The sequence below is a fragment of the Spodoptera frugiperda genome, chromosome 4 (genome assembly GCF_023101765.2).
Source record: "Spodoptera frugiperda isolate SF20-4 chromosome 4, AGI-APGP_CSIRO_Sfru_2.0, whole genome shotgun sequence".
In the NCBI taxonomy this organism is placed as follows: domain Eukaryota; kingdom Metazoa; phylum Arthropoda; class Insecta; order Lepidoptera; family Noctuidae; genus Spodoptera; species Spodoptera frugiperda.
In genome coordinates, this window is record NC_064215.1 from 703,165 (window position 1) to 721,134 (window position 17,970).

The window sequence follows — 17,970 nt, forward strand, 5'->3', positions numbered from 1 at the left end:
TCAGACTCTTACTGACTAAAAACTACCGCGTTCCTACTCCTACTTTTTTGAACCGGAGCCCCGGTAAACCCGCTAGGTAGTCCGCAGCTCCATTTGAAAAGCATACATTAACAAAAACTAAATCTAGATAGTTAAAAACAAAAGTTATTCAACAAAGTCTTTGTAAACAAAGCTGGTCAATTAAACCGATTTGAATAGTGACATAAAATTAAATGATGTCACTGGGCAAAGGCGAAATAATCGAACGAGGCGACGGGTGAAGACGAGGCGTGAGTGCGTGGCCAATCACATCACTTGTCGAAACAAGTGCTCCAGTCTCCTTGACACCTCATTAAGCACATGTGTTGCAGATCGATTGAAATGTGTTTGTGAATTTGATACTATTGCTAACCCAGGAACCGCCACTGTCTCATGTACCTATGTGACAAATATTTCCATATCCTTGCCTTTATTTTTGTTGAGGGGGGAAAATCATCCCATGACTCCTCCCGCCTCACCCAAGACGGGAGGCGAGGAAGTGTCAGAGTCTAACTGACTAAAAACCACCTCGTTCCTTCTTCTGCTTTGAGCCGGAGCCCCGGCAACCTATTACATTGTCTGCAGCTATGGATATGTCCCTGCCGCTCATGTCATATTGCTGCGCCAGAGAATATTGATGATTTTTTCGTTCTATTCACATGATTGCTCCTCATTATTTAGTGAAGATATATTTTTTCGATTTGTAGCCGCACGTTTAAAGGGTTAATGATATGACAGTAAATAAGGTACATTATATAGGTTTAAATAGGTTAAATACATAGTAGGTTTAAGTACAAGACTGCCTCATTGGTCGATTGGTCGATTCCCGGGTCGGGCAAAGTAATACTAGGCCTTTTTCGGTTTTCGAAAATTTCTCAGTGGTAGCACGGAGCCTGGAATTGTGTCCAGTATATGGCAATAGGCTCACCCCTATTACATGGGACTTATAACACAGATGGTGAAAAGTGGGTGTACATTGTATAGCGGTATTACGTGTGGTAATGAGCACCTCTGCCTACCCCTTCGGGGATAAAAGGCGTGACCTTGCTCGTTGCTTGTTTAGGTACAAGTAAGGGGTTAGTTCAGCTACCACTCCTACCTACCTACCTAACTCTTAGTTAAGCAAGATATGTTTTAAAGGGCGATTGGTGAATAAGTTGTTCACCAGAAATCCATTGTGAACACCGACCATCATGTAGGTAAGTAGTCGCTACTAAAACAATAATAATTATTTATCAAATAAATCGATTAAATATCTACACCAATAAGTGTAATAGTATCTAATACCAAGGTCGGTGATTGTAACTGCGGTATTTCGAGTTGATAACGTGATTGAATGATAAACTTCGCAGTCTTGCGTGTTACGGCATGTTCTGGAGAATAGAATACTTACTCGTATGTTACCTACCTAGGCAGAATACTCGTATACCTATCTAGATTTCTGGCCCTTTTTCCCAGTTTTTCTATCAGCACCACCAACGATTTAGACTTCGGGGAGCCCCAGGCGGAGTATGTAGTGGAAACAAGGTTTTTACAAAATTTATTTGACTTACAATGATAGACATAGACTTATCAGCGACAAAACGTCGACCACTGAATATAGGCCTCACTTTTTTTAGGGGAGGAAAATCATCTAATGACTTCTCCTGCCTTGGACGAGGGAGTGTCAGATTCTTATTGACTAAAAACCACCCTGTTCCTACTCCTGCGCTTCGAGCCAGAGCTTGAGCCGAGCCCTCCGGGCGCGCCTTATGCGGATCTTGTTCTGGTCGAGCGAGTTGCCCTTGCTCGCCATCCGCAGACCCTTACTTAACTCTTACAGATCGCACTTATGGTGGCCGGAGATCGTCGCGCGATCACCGACGACGGCCAGAGTGTCTTTCGCGACAGCCGGGGCGTGAGTAGGTTCGTTCCTTCACGCGCCCTGCCTCCTCTATACTTAGCATGGAAGACAGAAGGAGGAGACGACATCCTAGTCCCCCTCGCTTCACACCATGGCTTGTACCAATGCCGGACGCGAGAGGTCACCGTCGCCGACCACATCCCTGAGGACACAGCGGTGCTCAGCCTATGCAGGGCAGACCGCCACAGTATGTTCCTCCGGGCGGTATTCGTAGTGATGTCACCCGGGCGTTTCCTCCCGCCCAATCGGAAACAGGAACCTACCGAAGCTCCCATGTACGGTAAGTACCTGCGCCAGGCGGTAGGCGAGGACGCTGTGGTGCCTCTCAGGCCACTCCTCAAAGAGGGGACTGACCGCTGCAATGACTGGGAGCCCACCCTCGGTTGCGACAGTCGTTGCTGCCATTCTGCCAATAGGCCCTACTTCCAGATAGGCGGGTTGGAAGCGTCCAGCAGCTTCCTCCCTGTGACCTTAATCAGATCATCTACCCCAGTACCCCAGCCGCCGATGGTGTACTTGACCATGAGGACCACCGAATGCGTGGGTCTCAAATTTACTTAAATTATCGACAGAATTTACAATTGATGAATTGAATTGATAGATAGACATAATTTAGTTAACATGCAAAAGTACTAGGAATCCATAAGAAACGAGAATTGTCATTACATAAATTGAACAACGGTTGCGCACCCACGGATCCCTAATTTGATAAAATTTTGTTTCCCTGTCAGGCGCGCTGCTTGTGTGTATTATGTGAGAGAGATGGCAATATTCGAAACGAATCAACCAACCAAGATGGGGACCAAAAGAAACCGATTTAAAAAAAAACGTTTTTATCGTTCTTGGTTCGATGTATTTCATACTTAATACTTAGTTAAAAGGACACTGTAAAAATCAAATATTATTTGTAACTACATAGTTACTTGTAAATTAAGACTAAGTTGTGAGTTTTTTTCACAGATTTTTTTTTGTTTTGTTTATATGTACCTATGGAAAGAAAAATACTATAGTACCTATTTTCTTTAATTTTGAGTTTAGCCGCCTTTGTGCTTGTGATAAAACTACACGAATGAAACCTATTTTATGTTATTTTATGAACCTATTTTAGGTATTTGTGGTCAATGTGACATTGGGTGTCAAGACTATATTTCTATTAAAGAAAATGTGGAAGTTATTTTAGTTAAATATTTCTTTTATTAAAACGTAACTCACAATTGTGAAGAAAAGGATATGTCTAAAAATAAACTCTAATGTCGTTTCTTCATTTACAGGTTAATTTTGTTATGTACTTGTAAATGAATCAATGTAAGTTTTAAAATGTTATTTTTGTTATAAAATGTGTTAAAATAAAATTCTTCATTTACAGAGTACGCAAGTTTATTCTTTCAAAACCTATAATTAGAGAATAATCTTATATGTATAGGTATACACTTATTTAATATTTTTATAATCAATTTATATAGTACCCTAACCAAATAAGGCCTATGCCCCAATAAAGCCTATTTTGAAAATTTCCCTCTTCCCGATGTCAAATGGTCGCCAAAGTTTGTAGAAGTGTGCATGCACATTACTTAACTAATTTGAGCACAGCAAGCAACCCGTGCCGCGATTATGTTGGTCAACCTACAGACGAAAACAATCACGACGTGGAGCGCACTTTAGTTTTTATAAAATTCGAGTAGCGTAAACTGTTAGTATTTTTATATTTATCAGTATACGACGTGCCGTGTTTTGTCTGTATGACAATTATACATTTAGCCATCTCCTCACATTAGTGAAATAGCTATAATATCGGTGTGTTTCATATAATCGTTGTTTTGTTTACCTATGTGCCATGCCCTAATAAAGCCTACAAAAAAAACGTGTAGGCCTTATTACGGCATAGTTGTTTTTCAGTAATTTCAAAGAAAACGGATCACCAGCTTCTGTCAAAAAGAAAGCCAATGGATTTTGCAAAAGATGGAAAACGCTGTTAAAATGGTAGAAAGGGGTAAACGGGGTGAATAGATACAGAAAAGGGGTGAATGGATATCGGGAAATTCTTCATAGTATCTATTCACCCTTCGAATTTTATACACCCTGTTTTACCCGGTAGGCTGCTGCAGCCAGATGTAACATCCAAAGAAGTACGCATCATCTAAAGAGTGGTTTCCACTACACGAAAGCTAGGTCGGTCGCTAAATTGGCTACAGAACAAGAAGTTATTCTCATTCGTTTGACTGATGCTGGGGTGCCGATGACTTCAAAGATGTTACTTGGGTATTACATGATGAGAAACTCGTTTAGCCTGATGTATAATGACAAAAATTAATTAATAAGATCTCATTATATTTATTATAAGCATTGACAAAGTTTTGTTATAATTAAGAAGTTGAATACTTACTAGTTTTTATTGAGGCCTTATTAAGACATAGGGTTCCCAATAAGGCCAAAGTGACACTTTAGTTATTTGTGTTTATAAAATTGTAAATTTTGTTTCTAAAGCCATTTTGATTCCATTATTACAAAGTTTAATAAATAAATATAAGATTTTGAAATTATCAGCCCATTGTCATTTTAAACCTACGAGCTAGGCGGTAATAAAAATAAGGTAGGCCTTATTTGGTTAGGTTACCTTATTACTGTAAAATGCACACATAATTATTAAAGTATCAAGTAGGCATGCAACTTGCGTACATATTTTGTTTACAGAGATGGTAAAATGTATTTTAAAGTTTAATACTTACCTATAATTTGCATCATGCTTTATGTATTGTTTATATATTAATGATTTATTATTAAAAGAATTAGATATCACATAAACTTTGTAAGCTGAGCAGATGTAGATCACTGGAATGTGGTGTTAAATAAAGTGGTTTACTGGTCAAATACTATTTTCAAATGAATATATAAATAATATATCTGCAGTTTGTATATTGGCTTATACTACAAGAAGAATGGACTTGTGGCATGTTGTGATTGAAATCGTAAGCAGCAAATATTGTGTGAGCAATAAATATTACCAACTTTTAATTACTTTTGTTCAGTAACTACTATATATTAATATGTTATACTAGTATATATTAAAAATGTAGGTATATTTATATGTTTATGTATACTATAATGTATAGCTAAAGTATATTTTACTGTATACGTTAATTCTAACGATATTTTAACAACAATTCTATCATTTATTATATATAATGATATAAATATAGAACATTTCATAGTTTCATAGAACACCAATGGGTATTTTGTTACACCCTGTATAAGAAGATTAATATACTAAATGAAACTAAAACCGCGTTCCAAACTTTATATAATGCCCCCTGAGCACTGCCGCCCATCGACCGTTGCACTTTTTCATTTATTTCTTGTCCACAAGACGTACCACTTTTAGTGCCAGTCTGTGCTACTTTAAGGACGATATTTTTATTAAGGTTTTCTTTAGCAATAACTGGTTTAGTTTCAGTACGGTAGTCTTCACTAAGAGGGCTATAAGTCAATAGCCCCGATTCAAGCAAACGTTTGCGACAAAGCCAAGCTAATGTGATGTTATCGACACTATCATTGTTCTTCCGCATGACTTCCAATGTTTTTTCTGTCTTGTCTTCTATATCTTTGTCAACCATTATCTTTTTTGATGAAATGTCATCGCGGTTGTGTATTAGCATTGGAATTTCTTTAAGCAATTGATGTGACAAGCCGGCAGGTTCCCATACTTCTTTAAAGTATTGACCAGACGCAGAAACTGAGTCATTTCCACGTTCCTTAAAAAGAGAGGTTACTTCATCAAGGCGTTGTCTAGCACCGACCGGCATGTTTTTAATTCTATTATTTAGTAGATCTAAACCTTTTTGTAATGACAATTTATCAAGTACAGATTTATACAACTCAAAAATAGGATCAATTAGTTTTTCGATTTTTACTAATTCATTTTTAGCGTCAGCTCGTGACAAGAACTCTCTAATGCCTTGTAGATGATGGATAGTGTCTGCCTTCGTGAAGTCAGATATATGTGACGACTCTGTAGGGTTTTTTAGCATTTCTTCGATAACCTGAAGAACTCTTTCAAATATAATGATATCTATACCTGTAGTCTGTTCGAGAGCTTCATCGTAAGTGACATTTTTTCTTAATGAGTAATGTTCCCTCATGTACATCATTGGTGTTAGATACTTCGCATCTAATAATATTTCAAAGTTCTTCTGGTTTCTGGTCGGCATTGATGTCATTGTTGGTTCCTTACCAATTACATGTTTCTTTAATATTTTTTTTAATCTGTTGACGGATTTCTTGAAATACCTTCGCTCGAAGTATAGCACAGGACCGTTATACAACTTATGTATATCGTATGTTGATTTAAGTTTTTTTATTATGCTACCATTATAAATACCTACGTGATGACTTTCTGTTAGCTGTCTATCTGCAGGTAGGTACAATCCCCAGTCTTCGCTCGTCCGGTAGATTAGATGATAGATAGCACATTCTATATCTTTGTAAGTGTTCGATGCGCTTATGTATTGATTGTGTAATGTTTTATTATTCTCGAAATATTCTTTGAACTTATTAAAACGTTTTGTTAAATGATTTTTTATAATGTATAACTTCTCCAATAAAAGTGATGCTATACAGAAATCCAGCTTCCGAAAATAGACTTCGTACTTAATATGCACAAGTGTTTTGAAGTATCTGCTGTTCTTATCTGCTAAGTACGATTTGAGCAGAAGTTCGATTTCGGGTGTAACATCTCGTATTCTTACGCTATCTATATCCGAATATTTGTCATATATACTCAACACAGTCAGTAGTTCTCTAGCAGTGTCTACTGCGGAAGCATCGTGTGACAGTAGTTCTGGCAGTTTGCTGTTCAGTTCTTGCTGAAAGTCATTCAACGTGACGAGACATTTGAAATTAATAAATAGTTGTTGGTTCTTTACAATGGCTGGGTTCTCAGCATCTTTTAGTATTTGTCCAAGATTATTAAACTTATCCTTTTCGTGACCTTTCCAATACAAGTCCCCGCTCCAGTAGTCGTACAACTTCTCCACCATTTCGAAATCTTCCAGCCGCAGCGCATATCTGACCGCTTCTGTTCTCTTCTTAATCACTTCTGTAATGTTTTGTGTACTGTCAGTGAGATAGTACAAAATATCAGTTTGACTCAGCAAGTAGTCGAGAACATGCTTCTGGTTGTGGGAACACGCGGCAATGACAAGGTCGTCCTGTGTAGGACATGCCCTGGCTTCCACGTACGCTGCAGGTAATAGCGTTCTGATGCGATCCACGTCTTTTTCGAAGCATTTAACTATGTTCTTGATATCGTCTATCTTCCCTCTCCGTACAGCATTCAGTAGTTTTTTTAGTTCTGTTTCTGCGGGAATCATTTTGGAACATATCTGTAAATGAAATAAAATTGAATTAAATTAGGAATTTTTAACATTAATTCTATACCCAATTCATTTGTTTTATACAAATTGGTAGTAGCCTTTTTGGTATTATTAATTTTATTGGTAGTCCTTTTTTAAATGTAAAAATGGTAAGATAGGATGGAAAGAACGTATGGGAGATCATTGCTTCGGCACGGATGGGCCGGCTCGACCGAAATGATACCATAGAAAACCCCCCAAAAAATTATATTAAAACCTAAGCAGATACATATTATTATACAATGTAGGTACAGGTAGTATCGGTAAGTTATATTTTGTTATGAGGTTGTGGCACCGACTTCTAAACTATCAGTGGGTAGACACAGGCAGTACAATGATAGTTTTTTATTTTTGTTTTTAGTTTAATTTCGGTTAGGTTAGCAGAAAATATTTTTTTTTGAGTCATTTCCATGTATAGCGTCCCTTTAATATTTTAATTTATTATTTTTTAAATTTACAAAGTTTCAACTATGTAGGCCCACCAGTTTCGTAAATAAATGACTGTGACATACGGACGGACGGACATACAGACATGACGAATCTCGGGTTCCGTTTTTTGACATTTGGCTACGGAACCCAGGTAATAAAATAAAAACTACTGAACCAATCTGAAACAAATTCTTATGGGGCCTAAGATGAGCCAATCAATCGAATAAAAAAAAAACACGCAAATTAGTCCATAAACCTCGACGTACATATTATGTTACGGTAAATCTGATTAATTGAAAATTGAGTATTTTACAAAATTATTAATAATTTTACTAATAATAACCACATATTTTGGTAAATGTGAATAATCGATCGAAATTTATTACTTTATAATTATTAATTATTCACGAGACATATTGGTATTTAATAAAATTAATATAAACCCAATGTTTTTTGACGAGCAGGTATTTATATACATAGAAAAAAAAACAACATACCGGCCGAATTGAGAACATCCTCCTTTTTGGGAAGTCGGTTAAAAATGGAAACTTCGAATATAGAGACAGGGTAATGGCAGGTAAGGTAGTCAGCACCACATATTGCACGCACACACTTTTTCTGTGCTCTGAATGGTCGGATCAAATCCACAGAGTTACCCCATATATCTATTGCGTAGCGTAAAACTGAGGAAGCATTACCGTGGTACGCACTTAATGTAGCATTATTGCGAGTAGCTACATGTCTTAGTCTACTTGGAACATAAACATACCTGTCTAGTTGAGACCTTATCTTATCTATATGTGGTTTCCACTTACAATGCAATGCATTTCATTGCAATCTATACTAATCTATAAGTATAAATTTTCCATCTATATCTATACTAATATTATCTATACTTATATACTTATTACTTATTACTTATAATATTATAAAGCTGAAGAGTTTGTTTGTTTGTTTGTTTGTTTGAACGCGCTAATCTCCGGAACTACTGATCCGATTTGAATAATTCTTTTTGTGTTGAATAGTGCATTTATCGAGGAAGGCTATAGGCTATAAAACATCACGCTATGACGAATAGGAGCCAAGCAGAGCGGGTGAAACCGCGCGGAAGGAGTTAGTTATCAATATTGGCCCATTATTTTACACAAATTTTATTTAATGATAAATTTTATCGATAACTTATCATTCTTATCAATAATAATATGACAAATTTTTATTTTAATGTCCTTCTCGCAGATTATTTTAAAACAATAGACACGTATACTTATACACCATTTGTGTTATAAGTCCCATGTAATAGGCTCACCCCCTATCTCATCTCCTAAAAGTTTGATTCGTTTTATCTCAGTATTATTATCTGATACGGCAAAATAAAAAAAATACGTGACTTATCTATTTCTTTTTCTTTCTCATTTTTTCTTTATCTTAGGTATCATTTCATTAGGTGGATCTATTTTTTCATTACCTTACTGGTTGCACTAAATAGATGTTTAATTTTCATACCCCGTCATCATCCGTATTAGTCATATAGTTATATGCTTACATAGTATTGTGAAACAACAGGATACTACGCCTGTGACTACGCATTATAATATATCTAAGTACATACCTATCACATGTCTACGCCCACGCCACATTTGTGATCGGTTGCATCATATTAACAATATAATCCAATACAATGCATATAAGTTAAACTTTGATTAGTAGAGAATCTGTAAAAATACTTACGGATTGTCGCGTTTGTTTTAGTTTTAGGTACAACTAGCCTTAAATTCGCATTTACTTGTACTTACATCGTCAAAGTCAGTTGATATTGCTTCATTACAGTACACACTACATTACAGCTTATAAGTCACAGATAAAATATATTTAATATATGAATATAAAAAAACACAACTCGTGTATTTATACATTGGTGAATTGTGAGTCAAAGCGATAAGCGTTGAATCAACGAACTCGTTGAATCAACGTTGGTGTTTCTACAACGACAACGGAATTAACGTTGACCGTGTACAAATGGACAGTGAATTCAACGAGTTGATAAATTCAACTCGTTTCATCGTTTAACGAATTCAACGAGTTGATGTCACTCCCGCCACGTCGCGATAGTCATGACAAGAATTTTAACTCTAAATAACGAATACAAGATTTTATATCTATACTAATATACTAATATAATATTATAATATATCATCACTACATAATATAAAACAAAGTCGCTTTTTCTGTCATGTTGTATGTCCCTATGAACGCTTAAATCTTTAAAACTACGCAACGGATTTTGATGCGGTTTTTTTTAATAGATAGAGTAACTCATGAGGAAGGTTTTTATGTATAATACAGGTATAATATATCACCATTGCACCCATGCGAAGCTGGGGCGGGTCGCTAGTATATATATATTATTATTATTTTATTATTAATATTATAAAGCGGAAGAGTTTGTTTGTTTGTTTGTTTGAACGCGCTAATCTCCGGAATTACTGGTCCGATTTGAATAATTCTTTTTGTGTTGGATAGTCCATTTATCGAGGAAGGCTATAGGCTATAAAACATCACGCTATGACCAATAGGAGCCGAGCAGAGCGGGTGAAACCGCGCGGAAGTAGCTAGTTTATTTATATACGCCTGAAATTGGTGTTTTATAGTAAACTAGCAAACCCGGCGAACTCCGTTTCGCCACCAATGCTTTTCCCTGTTTTCCTTCTTTTCTCTTAAATTTTTGCTGAATTTTCTTTGCTATAAACCTTACGGAGCCCGAGACGTTTCCAACGAATGCAAAACCGTGGAAATCGGTTCGTGCGTTCTGGAGTTATAGCGTCAGGAAGGAAAACCCGACTTATTTTTATATTATAGATTAATCAGTCAGTCCTAAGCCTTAAAAAATAATGAAGGGAAGATCATCTAGAACCCTAGTTAGGTAGTAGGTAAAGTCATCATAAAATGTTATCCAAGTTCATTAGGTAAACTGCATTAAATTGTTCGTGAATTAACATTACAACAGCATATTACGTTAATAAAAACGTTTAGGCGTTTATCATATAAGCAAGTTGACGTTCGTGACACGTTAACTCGTTGACGAAATTAACTAGTTGATAAACGCAATTCAACGTTACGTTTCGTTGACGGAAAAAACCTTCAACGACCCATGACTAGTGAGTCACCGACATATCCAGTCAGAGTCACCTTAGTATGACTTTGCTGTCTCTATGCTTTGCTGTACATTGAAAATATTGGCCGGCTCGACTAAAATACCCGGTCAGAAGCGTCGAACGCGCGTTCGATTCGATTATTTACAACGTAAAGCAAACTTGTTTATAGGGTACTGACCTTGGCGGTAGATAACGTACCCGATATATATTGCTTTACTCTATGAGATAAGGCATAATCTGTGGCACAGTGTGGCCATAACGACGGTTTTAATTCCATTCCCAATATAAAATATAAATAAATAGGTATTGTGAATGTGTACACATTTTTTACCGACTTATCAATATAAAGTGGACTCAAAAATAAAGACATAATTTATAGATCACAGAAAATATTCAATCGATTGAGTCTCGTTATCGAGAAAAAATATAAACACACAGTAGGAAATAAGTTTAGATGGATGGTGAGCCGAGAAATTTAAATTTTCTTTTTTTTTAAATGCGTACTGATGACGTCATACGGAATGCGTACGATGCGTGCGATGCGTACGATGCGTGCGATGCGTACGATGCGTGCGATGCGTACGATGCGTGCGATGCGTGCGATGCGTACGATGCGTGCGATGCGTGCGATGCGTACGATGCGTGCGATGCGTGCGATGCGTACGATGCGTGCGATGCGTACGATGCGTGCGAGCTTAAAATAATAAACTAATTATTATTCTAAGCGAGATTAAAATTAATCTATACTAATACTAATATAATATTATAAAGCTGAAGAGTTTCTTTGTTTGAACGCGTTAATCTCCAGAATTACTGATCCGAATTGAATAATTCTTTTTGGGTTGAATAGTCATTTATTGAGGAAGGCTAAATGTTATAAAACATCACGCTATGACCAATAGGAGCCAAGCAGAGCGGGTGAAACCGCGCGGAAGTAGCTAGTATTTTTATAAAATAAAACCACTAAATACGACAATCCGCCATGATGTGCTGAGCCCCAATCAGAGCGAATGACGTCACGTTAGAGTAAACAAATGACTTAGCTTAGCCTATGTAGTGTAGACATAGGTCGGATTAGGTAAAAACGATACCTATTCCACCTAATCCGAATATTTATTCAATATTGCCGCTGACCTGTTACCGATATTATGAATCATATGTGGATTCGGTATAGGCAGGGATTATGGATATTACGTTTCTGAAATATTATAGAATTTTAACTAAAACAACTCAAATTACATTATTTTTTGACATTTTTACAGAAAAAAATGACTTAAAAAAATTTAATCTGGTGTACTATGTATAGAACCTTATTATTATTTTATTAACATAGGTACATTTTAACCATATTATTACATGAGTTTCCCATTTTTACACATTTATCTTCTTCTTCTATACAATAGAAGCTCTTTATTCGCGGGGTATGCGTTCCGTAAATATGCCGCGAATACAGAAACCGTGAATATGGAATAGTAATTTGTATGGGGTTATAGGTTATATATATATATATGGGGCGATACGTTCCTAGATGACGAAATCAAGAAGCAAATAGTAGATAAAAAAAAATTTAATTGAACTTTCTGATCATACAGATTGCCTGATGATAATATTATTATGATATGATAATATTATTATCATCAGGTTTAGGTCACACTAGGTTTAGGCAGACGTAGTTGTAATAAGGTCTATTTTATTTTTTTACTGACACGTTGACAAAGGATAGCGAATGTATTTTTTTAGGTTATGCACCGATATTTCGATTCGATCCGCGAATAAAGAAATCTTAGACCGCGAATATAGGAATTGGATCGCATTTTTTCAATCCGCGAATAGTGAAACCGCGAATGAAGGAAGCGCGAATAAGGAGCTTCTACTGTAGGTATATAAAAATCAATTGCTGTTCGTTAGTCTCGCTAAAACTCGAGAACGGCTGGACCGATTTGGCTAATTTTGGTCTTGAATTACTTGTGGAAGTCCAGGACAAGTTTAAAAGGTGAGAAAATTTTTTTTTGAGACGGTATTTTATAACCGTGCGAAGCCAGAGCGGGCCGCTATGTTTTTAACCGACTTCAAAGAAAGGAGGAGGTTCTCAATTCGACCGTTTTTTTTATGTATGTTAATCGATATCTCCGGCAGTTATAGACCGATTTGAGAAATTCTTTTTGTGTTTGAAAGAGTACGATGTCAGTGTGGTCCCATATAATTTTTTATATACAACGTTCACAGTTTTTCTGTTGTGTATTTAGTATCAGCATTGCATCCGTGCGAAGCCGGGGCGCGTCGCTAGTGATTAATAAAAATAAGTCGGGTTTTCCTTCCTAACGTAATAACTCCAGAACGCATGAACCGATTTCCACGCTTTTGCATTTGTTGGAAAGGTTTCGGGCTCCGTGAGGTTTATGGAAAATCAAGAAAAAAATCAAGAGAAAAGCGGGATAACAGGGAAATCATTGTCGGCGGAATGAAGTTCGCCGGGTTTGCTAGTTTTCAATAAAAGTCGTGAAAGTTTTATATTTTTTTTCGAGATCCTTAGTTCAACCATGATAAGTGTGGCTTTATTAGGACATGAAAATGTTACATGGAATTTTACTTTCACTTTTACCTTAATTGCTGTTAATCTATTTGTATAAAAGGTAGAAAATTGAAGATTTGTTGATAGACAACAGTTTATATATATTTTCGGATATAATAAAATAGTTTTTCAAAATATGTCATCTTGCCTATTGTGAAAAGTGGGTGTACATTGTTCAGTGGCAGTACGCGCCATAATGTGCACCTCTGCCTACCCCTTCGGACGATATAAAAAAACAACATATTATAGCATACAGAACACAGAAAAATCAATAGGTAATAAAACGATACATATAAAAATTTAACATTTTATTAAATAATATTCTCACATTATTTATCGCTCACGTTGTTAAAAGCTTCCACACTTTGTTCCATAATTTATTCTCACATCACACTAAACTTAGCAACTACAAACCACACAGTCTGTATAAAAATCGACTAAAATAATAATAGGCCTGATCATCTGACTTGTCTATGAAAAAGTATTTATATCGATGATATGATAGACTATGGTTACAAATGACAGCTGTCAGAATCAGGACTATTGTTAGTTTAGTGCCGCGGTGTTTCACTCAGCACTGCTCGCGTGCTCAGGGCACTGGGTTCGATTATCACGACTTTTATTTAGTCGTCCCCAGCCGACCTCTTCGCCTTCCTCAAGCGAGGTGACTGTTTAGGACTCTTCGGTGATTTTTCTGTAACAATAAGAAATATATTTATAAAATAAATAGTCTTAAAAGGTTTTTTAGTACATAACTGGTCGAGTGGTCGCAAATATGACTGCTCGAGATTTTCGGTTTAAGAAAATTGTCAGGAGTAGATTCAATTTTATTACAAAATCGATAAGGTTGAAAATCTACTAAACAGAATGCTTTCGGTTACAATTCCCGGATTTTCTTTTGGATGTGTTGTATGGGAAAATTGGAAAATTCTACCACAGGATACAGTTTACAATAGTTAAATTTTAAAGTTGTATATGCCTAAAATTGTATGCTCCTTTAGCTGTCTCTTGCTATATGTGTAAGACAAAAACTGAATACCTAAATTGTAAGGAATATCATAAAAAAATACATTTAGAGATATTGTGCCAAACCTAAATAATTTGGTATACAGATAGAAAAAAGGTTAAAAATAATACATACTGAGTTGGTTGACGACTTCTTTAGGCAGCCAGTCGTAGTCGACATCGTTAGCGGTGCCAACCTCGATGGGTCGCGAGGCGGGGCGCGGGGCGCGGCGCCGGGCCAGCGACGACAGGGCTTGCTGGCCCAGCACCAGCGCCAACACGCAGCCGGCACCCAGGAACACGTACAGGAAGAACGTCTCCCCGTCCAAACCTTCTGACACCTCCACGATGTTCAGGGTCTGGTTGTATACTGCTTCCTGCACAAAGAACAAAAATAGTAAGACATTTGCGAATTCTTCATTTAAAAAAAAAAATTCTATGTAGATACTATCGATAGAGGCAGAAATCCATTTTTTTTTTATGGGACTTGCCGGTAATCGAGCAGACGTATTACCTGATGGTAAGCAATCGCCGCCGCCCATGGACACTTGAAACACCAGAGGCTTTACAAGTGCGTTACCGGCTTTTTGGGAGTTAGGAATTTAAGGGTTGTTGTTCGGGAATGGGGATGGGGAAGATTGGGAAGGGGGAATTGGGCCTCCGGTAACCTCACTCACACAACGAAACACAACGCAAGCGTTGTTTCACGTCGGTTTTCTGTGAGGCCGTGGTATTACTCCGGTCGAGCCGGCCCATTCGTGCCGAAGCATGGCTCTCCCACACTTAGAGATTACTGTGATGTGTCGCAGCCACCAATCCGATTGCAACCTACGCGACACGACATGAAAGTGTGTCTCTAACTATAGTAAATGCATGATATCAGTATCCTTTTGGCGGACCACACTATGGTAATGTATTTGCCTTTAGTGTCGAGTTGTCGTTCTAGTTGGCCTTTGTTAAACAGTGGAGGTCTTCCGACCGTAAGATAATGAGTAAGGGCCTCTAATTACAGCAGATATCTAGCTATCTACAGGATAGATAGAGGCACCCCCTGTTCACTCATTCTCATGATCCAATATGATGATAATCCAACATGCCTGGGAAGACTCCTATACTTTCAAATAAAGGTCAGTGAGATACAAGTGTATTTGATATTATGTATAGAAATGGAATGTCTTTAGTTTCAAACAAACAAAACTATGAACAGATTTTTATATGATTTTCAATAGTCCCTAACACACCTGTGAATAAAGGATTTGTGTTTGAAGGCTGGAAAGATGGCCAAACTTAAAATTTCTCTTAAATATGACTAACCTGGTAGAAGTTGCCGCTAGCATCTCTGTAGTTGAGCTGGATGTTCAAGCCGAATGGTCGGCCAGCGAAGGCTTCGTTGGGAATGAAGGAGTATGCGAAGGTAGCTTCCTGTTTGGGCTTAACCTCCTTGTTATAAGGCAGAGCGGTGAAGTTCTGGATGTAGTATGTGTAGTCCATGGGATATCTGAACGAAGCTTCCATTGACTCTACCAAGTAATCTTCAGCACCCTTGTTGATGAAACCAACCAAGAATTCCACTGGATAGCCAGCTTGAAGGTCTGGAAATAAGGAAATTACATTTTAATATACAAACACATAGCTGAAGAATTTGTTTGTTTGAACACACTATTCTACAGATATACTGGTTCAAATTAAATAATTATATTTACACTAGATAGTCCATTTATTGAGGAAGGACAAAGGCTCTAAAACATCACACTGTGATTAATTAGAGTCAAGCAGCAGGTTAAACCCTGCGGTAAATAATTTTCTGACATAACTCTACAACTTACTTGTGTTTCTTGTATTGGTCATATTTGTGGAACTTTAGAGTGTTGCTTTAAACTACTACATATAATGATTAATATTGTCTAATTAAGATGTTGATGATAAATACATGGTTCTTTATAGATTACAAGTCTAGTTAGACTTGATCAACATTGCCAATTTGAATCTAATAAGAAAAGTGACAGAAAAAAGAGAAATAAAGAACTTAATATCTAGTATTATCTTAGGTATCTACCTACATTAGTAAGTATTTAATGTTTTACACTTCCATCGCCATGTAGGTCATATAATATTTCATAGAAAATTTGCCTAAAACAGTTTTTATAAATATGACGATTACCAATTTAAGTGTTTTTTTTTTAATATAACACTTTTTTCTTTCCTACACAATGTTAGTTTTTGTAAAGTCTAAGTTAAAATAAATTAATTTCTATTAGAATAGAAAGGCACATGAATGTCAAACAAAAAATGTATGTGTCCATTTGCCTGTCAGTCCTCTAAGAAGTTATTAACTCATTCCAAGGTGCAGATTCCTATGGAGAAGATTTAGATGTGATGACACCATTATTATTCATAAAGAGTAACTGAATTAATCTTACCAAAGACAGCATCTCCTAAGCTCGTAACAGGTTTAGTGAAGAGTATGGTAGTGTCGACATCTTGCGAAGACTTCACGACGGAGTCATCATCATCACCAAGGGCATCATCACCAACAACCTGGTTGTCTTCCCCTTCAATATCCACTACATCATCCAGTTCATCTTCTTCAGCTCTCGCCAGAATTGTGTTGGCTGTAACATAGACATAAATAATTAGTAGTGAACTTGGAATACATCATTTATGTACAATCAACATAACATATGGGTGTAGGTAAACATATGGACAAGTGTCATTACTTTACTATCTCCGACCTACTTATCAGAAAGAAAGATTATCATTTTCATTAATGATATAGAGGTTTTAAGGTACAGCTGCTGATCTAGTGACTATTGAGTTCTATGACTACAACTATCAGAGCATAGAATCTTAAAATCATGACAAAACCCTAAGTCAAATCTTTGGCCAATAGTTTTCTGTTAAAACAGTTACTTAATTGTGTGCACTGTAATACAATATTCGGTGATAGTAAGAAGTTTTCATTGAAAGAAAGTAACTTATATCTTGGATAACAGGTTACCTACAAAATAGTTATGTGAATTATAGTATTCACACATAATATTTAAATTTCTTTTAAAGAAGTACTCTTAATTGTTACAGAAATTCGGAAAGAAAACTTTCTCTTTAAAAGTATATCAGGAATGCTGCCACGTACTTATATCAGAGGTAGAATATAACAAATTACAGGTAACTTACCGCTCTGGAAACACAGGAGGGCCGCCGGGAGGACCAGGAGCGTTAAATATAATAACTTCATGTTGATTGAATAAGTAATATATTTACTAGACTGTAACAAACTACGGCTACTATCGGACTAGATTGTAGGCCATTCACTTTTGTAACAAACAGTCCAACGGAGCAAGAAACTTGGGGCAAAATGCCAATTTTCTCTCCAACTCGATTGACGTGGAATCTTATGTCACTAGTGATGAACCATTTATGAATTCGACCTCCGGGCTTTTGGAAAGTGATTTATAAATAATTGATATCATAATAATTAAGACT

General features: G+C 36.6%; 2 protein-coding genes across 4 annotated transcripts; both read right to left on the minus strand.

The window, feature by feature from the left end:
- Positions 1-4,232: 4,232 nt before the first annotated feature.
- LOC118272530 (uncharacterized) lies at positions 4,233-9,719 on the minus strand. Of its 3 annotated transcripts, none has more exons than XM_035589104.2 (2): positions 9,552-9,719; positions 4,233-7,299 (listed from the first exon to the last, which is right to left on the minus strand). In XM_035589104.2, exon 2 carries the CDS (start codon positions 7,285-7,287, stop codon positions 5,158-5,160), a length of 2,130 nt encoding a protein of 709 aa, XP_035444997.2. In that variant the 5' UTR covers positions 7,288-7,299; positions 9,552-9,719; the 3' UTR covers positions 4,233-5,157. The 3 variants fall into 3 exon arrangements, with proteins under 3 accessions (XP_035444997.2, XP_035444998.2, XP_035444996.2); XM_035589105.2 differs by having other exon boundaries at positions 9,487-9,636; XM_035589103.2 differs by lacking the exon at positions 9,552-9,719 and adding an exon at positions 8,256-8,494.
- A 4,056-nt stretch (positions 9,720-13,775) lies between these two features.
- On the minus strand, positions 13,776-17,884 carry LOC118272539 (translocon-associated protein subunit alpha). The gene is made up of 5 exons (XM_050693537.1): positions 17,662-17,884; positions 16,908-17,099; positions 15,802-16,079; positions 14,624-14,864; positions 13,776-14,176 (listed from the first exon to the last, which is right to left on the minus strand). The coding sequence occupies exons 1-5, from the start codon at positions 17,720-17,722 to the stop codon at positions 14,106-14,108; spliced, it is 843 nt and encodes a 280-aa protein (XP_050549494.1). The 5' UTR covers positions 17,723-17,884; the 3' UTR covers positions 13,776-14,105.
- Between the last annotated feature and the right edge of the window lie 86 nt (positions 17,885-17,970).